The sequence below is a fragment of the Cyprinodon variegatus genome, unplaced genomic scaffold (genome assembly GCF_000732505.1).
Source record: "Cyprinodon variegatus isolate N-32 unplaced genomic scaffold, C_variegatus-1.0 Scaffold99, whole genome shotgun sequence".
NCBI classification, from domain to species: domain Eukaryota; kingdom Metazoa; phylum Chordata; class Actinopteri; order Cyprinodontiformes; family Cyprinodontidae; genus Cyprinodon; species Cyprinodon variegatus.
Window position 1 is genome coordinate 1474764 of NW_015150552.1, and position 5595 is coordinate 1480358.

Below are 5595 nucleotides of genomic sequence, written 5' to 3' on the forward strand. Positions count from 1 at the left end.
AAATACATTATAAAAAGTCTTTGTAATCAATAACGAGTAATGAGTGAAAACATGTGACACCACATGATAAAAATCAATTAAAATGTTAATATCTTTCTGCTCTGAGTGATGATAACACACCTCAGATAAATACCTAGAAGATAAAAATGCTTAAAAAAAACAAAAAACAAAAAAGGTTTTATTGAAAGTATGGCTTGAAATATGTTAGCTGCAGTTTCCAAAAGACTTTACAAACTCTTTGCACTGTAATACAGTTTCCAAACATTTGCTTTTGCATATTTTAAAAGGTGATACTGCAACAGTGAAACACACTGTGTGAACCTGATAACCCTAATACTTTTAAACAGTTATGGCCGTAAATCTACATGTTCCATCGTTACAATTAGACAAATGATTTAAACTTTTATTTAGGGCTGAAACATTTAATTGGATTAATCTATTATTGAAATGATCAACTAATTTAGTAACTGGAGTACAGACTGAGAGAGCAACCCACTTAGAGCAGCAATTGTACCAAAATTGTAAAAACAAATGAGTAAACGAAATACTTTTCGTCTGTCAATATGCTCTATCCAGAACTCTTCAAGTTAAATAATTTTGGTTTAATTTCTTAAAAAGTCTTTGTTAAGGAAACTTTCACTATCCGATTATTAATCGAAAAAATAATAGACAGATTAACCAATTTGCAAAATTATTGTTAGTTGCACTCCTACTTTTATTTAAATAAAAATTAAATTGTGAACTTTTTGTAATAAAAATAATGTTTTTACTATATATTTTGGTGCATTTACAATAGCCTTACAAAAGAAATCCCCCAAACCTACCCCTATTTTTGATCAAATAAGTTATTATACAAAACTCTTGTATTAGGCAGAACAAGTGTACAGAAGTCTATTTTTTTTTAAAACATGAAACAGTGTGACCTAGCTAATGCATTATTTACCATAATAGCTGCTTTGCTCCAACTCTGTGTCCTGTTATTCTTCTAAATTTCTGTCTCATAAGTTCAACCAGGCCTTCAGCTCTCAAGCCTGAGGAACAGATCCACAGATGTGTGTGTGTGTGTGTGTTTGTGTGTGCGCGCATCTTGAACTCTGAGAAGAGGATTTTAATACAAAAGCAGACAGTGCCTTCTTACAGCACTGAGAGAGGGCTTTAAACAAATACACCCACTGCTTGTGAGCGCACATGCACTCTCATCCTCTTTCTCTCCACTGCAAACATATCGTGGAAGCTACAAAACAGCTGACCTTACAGCAAAGCTGCACACAGCGGAGAGACGAATGAGGTGAAAGGATAGCAGAGGTGACAGCTCTTAGACTGTTGGCAGCATGTGACTAACTCTCACCGACAAAGTCTGTGTGGCAGGAACAGTGGGAGGACAAGACAATCACCGCAGAGGAAAAATAAAAAAAACAACAAGAGGAGAACAGAGTCAAGCCAGCAGAGGACTGCAGCCGAAACTAAACCATTGCCACCAAGGAACGTAAGGGACAGTTATCAAAAAGGTAAACTTTGCAACAGTAAATCCAAAGAAGGGAAAGGCGGAAGGTGAACCATGTGAAAACATCTCTGCCAGGTCTCCCAACAGCTTGCAGCAGTGTCAGCAGAGCAGTTTTGTTAAGCCAGTGAGTACAAATTTATTTTCTTTAATATTCAAATCTTATGTGCATGCTTCAATTCCTTTTTGGGAAAGCAAAAACTAAATCAGAGGCTTTTAAGGCTCTGTTGTGCAAATACCAATATATACATTTTTGAAGAGGCTGACCTTGAAAAAATGTACAGGCTGTAAAAATTAAATGGCAAGTGAAAAAGAGCCAAATAAAAAAAATTTGGGCCATAGTCCCAAGCCCAGTTTGAGTTGATGTAGAAAAACGGTCACCGTATTTAGAACACAAATTTTATTTTGTGGGGAGATCACCTGTGATCAATGTTATAAATTATCTAAGTTCAGCTAAAAAACACTTGTATATCACTTGCTGCACATTATTGTTCCAATCTTATGGTTTTAAGATAAAAAGCATGACCCAGTTTAAGAAATGTGGCTGCATGGTATTTTGTGATTTATACTTTTGAGTTTTTCCTCACAAATAGGCTAAAATGCTCCTTTATTAGTTTCAATTAGATGTACCTTAAGAACAGATATTCTAAAATATTTATGAGAAACTTTTTTATTGTAAAACCATTTTGTATTTAAGTCATTTTTATTCTTATTTGTTCAGTTTTTAGGGCCTACTCTCAGAAAGAGCAATGCCTCTGTTCAGCTGGATGAAGTGGTTGCATCAAACGAAAGCGCAGACTGAAGAATCTCTGAACAGAACAGAGGTCGTGCCCAGTCATATGCTGCTCGCAGAGCTCCTTTGGCACATAGAGGAGCGAGAACGTCTGGCCAGACAACTGGAGCGAGAGAACAGGCTGGCCCACAGTGCCCTGGGTCTCCGCTGGTTTCAGAAACACCCAAGGCTACAAACACTACTCTCGTCGTCAGAGCTACACCAGCTAGAGTTCCTCTGTTCTCAGGTTCCCCAGATCCACACAGCAACAGTCATCTCCAGGTGTTTACAAGCTCAACATATTCTGATGTCAACAATTTCCAGTTTCAACTAACCCAGGGCCAAAAATAAAGCACACGTGTGAAAAGGAAAACGTCTCTGCAAGATTAGGGTAGCCTGTAACTAAGGTTTCCCCCTCAGCTACTATATAGAAAAAGAAATAAAATATCTGCGGAGCCCATGGCTGAGCAGCACTGTGACCTACTTACTTATCGCACAAAAACCTTACAGCTAGGTCATTAATGTGCACTTATATAACCAAAACACTACAGAAGAGCACAGACTGAAATGTGGGGGTATGTTTGGGACATTCTTTTTACTCTGTCACATTTTAAACAGGCCATTCCTCAAATTACAAGAAAAGCAGGCAAAACCTTTGACACTTTTAAACAAACAAAAGAATTCAAGCAGTATTAAATTCTTGAATTAAGTCAGGAAACAATTGTACCGGTTTATAACTTTACCAATATATTATTCAACAGGTTTCGTGAAGTTCTTGGTACCAACGACGTACGGCCCTGGGAGCTGGCGTCTGTCTTCAAGCACATTCTGATAGACTTCCTCAACCAAAGAGAATATAGTGAAGAAGACAGCCTGTCAATGGCGGTTTGGAGAAGCCAGTGCGAGCGGCAGTGCTTTGTCACTCCCATTACACCCCAGTGGGGAGGTCAACAGAGGGAAGAGATCCCAACAGTTTCTGGATATGTGGATCGAGCCATGAGGCACTCAACTTCATTCACGCCCAGCGGGGTCTGGGATCTTCCGTATTACTACCCCGGGCCTCGACGACCCAAAGGAGAGAGCACAACACTGTGAGGGGACACACCTCTTCACAGCTTTGACTGCTACATAAGTAAACTGTGGCATGGAGACAGAGTTCCATTTATAGCATTACTTAACAAAATGTGAAAACATCCTATAAAATACTGAGGATGAACCCTGAATATATTCCTCATTGAATGACTGGTTTAAACACAAATGAAAAAAAAAAACAAGTATTGTTCCTGGTGTCTGTAGCAGTCCTGTACTACCTGAGAATACACACTTTTCTTTATTTTTATTTATTTATTTATTTTATCTTTATTGATTCTCAGGAAATTATAATTCACATAGGCCTGTGCTTCACTGAATTAACTCCATTTGAAATAAAGTGAACAAGTAAGGCATTGCATTATAGCAATCCAAACAAAGCAGTGATTTCACTTCCCTGGGAAGGACTATGAAACAAGAAGAAATAAAAAGAGAACAAGAACAAAAACTAAAAAGGAAACACAACAATGAAAAAACTTAATAAAATTTTACATATTAGGAGAGTGGATTGGTGAGGAGATTCAATCAAGTTTGGTGTCTAAAATTGAAATCAGATTTTTTAAGTTTTACATAGTCTACCTAAATCTGCCACCGCTGACAGAATTGCTAATTCTTGTGATTGGGAGAGGGTGTCATTTTTTCCGTGTTATATATATTAAATGTTATTTCCAGTCATCTAAAGTTAGTTTGTCCTGTGATAACCATTCTCTTGTAATGTTTTTCTTACTTGCTGCGAATAAAATATTCATTAAAAATGTATTTCTTTTTGAGGCTTCTTGAGGAAATACTGTATACCAAAATACATAAGCTTGATCTACAATGGAATGTTCTGTTTGAAAATATCTTGTAAGGCACTGATGAAGGTTCTCAGTCATCCAGGTCAAAGTAATTCCGTAAAAATTCAAAAAATATCCACTGGACTTGGTTTTCAAGATTTCAAATCTTGAAAACCAAGTCCAGTGGATATTTTTTGAATTTTTACGGAAATCTTGTAAGGCATTATTTATCTCTTTCCGGTAATCTTTTATAATTGGGCATTCCCAGAAGACATGATAATGTTTGCATTTTAATTTCTTCATTTCCTCCAAGATACAGGGGGATTTCTATCAAGTATACACACTTTTCTAGGGTAAAAATTGTTTAGATTTACAGCTTTTATTTCAAGGTCAATCAAGAGATGACTTCTCAAACATGCCTGTATTATAAAATTCTAGAACATAGATGCATTCTTAATTTATTTGTAATATACCTGATTTTTTGGTGAATGCGCATGTTTTCTTTAAAGTTATAACAGGAGGGAAAAGGCTTCATAAAAATTCAACGAAGGGATTGCTTAAACCTTTGGCCGACAGGGGGCAGTGGTGGTCTGACAACCTAATATTTAAAAAAAGGTTCCGGTGGCCATAGCTGCCCACCATGTGGCTAGCTAGTTTATACCAGTTATCTTCGCTTTTACCCAAATACGCAGAATAAAAAAAAATAAAAATTTACTAGATTCGCCTCTTTTTATAGCAACTATTGTGTACAAAATTAAGTAGAGGGCCTTTTTAAGGCTTTTTCTTTAAGCGAAAAGATGACATCTCTTACCATCAACGGTTTACAAGCAACGAGATATATTTGCATTAAACTGGATTTCAAGGTTAAATAAATTTAAAATACAATTTAACACTGAACGTATTCTAATCCCTTCCCTAATAAAGCTTTCCAAATTTCAGGGCCAGACTGTAGGTGTCTAGCTAGCTTGTCAATTTAGCATCAATTAGCTAAAATGTTCCAACCGTTTTTTTCCCCCCCATTTTCCTCACCTGCTCTCTGTCGGTGAAGCACATTCGGTTTTGCTCTCATATTTCCGGTTCGGTGAGGTAAATGCGTTCCCTGATGTGAACCACTTGGAAATTTGTTCACCTGTTATAGAGTGTTTCATGGCGAAGGTCACCTTTACACCACTTGTCCTGAACCAATAAAGGCACGCAGTGGGAACTGGTGGCAAAATTGAAGTTGCTAGGCAACCGACCCTCCAAGCATAGAACAGTTGAAAGTTTCCCGCAAAAACAGAGCTGTGAGGGGTTATTTCTGTTAAAGATATTAGGTATTTTTTGTTCTCACAAGTTAAAAAATGTACATATATATACATACATATATATATACATATATATACATACATATATATATATATACATATATATATATATACACATATATATACATACATATATATATATATACACATATA

The 5595-nt window shown here is 36.5% G+C and overlaps 1 protein-coding gene across 1 annotated transcript; it reads left to right on the forward strand.

Annotated features, from left to right (window-relative positions):
* Positions 1 to 1256: 1256 nt before the first annotated feature.
* rd3l (retinal degeneration 3-like) lies at positions 1257 to 3489 on the forward strand. The gene is made up of 3 exons (XM_015374216.1): positions 1257 to 1628; positions 2223 to 2555; positions 3035 to 3489. The coding sequence occupies exons 2-3, from the start codon at positions 2251 to 2253 to the stop codon at positions 3366 to 3368; spliced, it is 639 nt and encodes a 212-aa protein (XP_015229702.1). The 5' UTR covers positions 1257 to 1628; positions 2223 to 2250; the 3' UTR covers positions 3369 to 3489.
* Positions 3490 to 5595: the final 2106 nt, after the last annotated feature.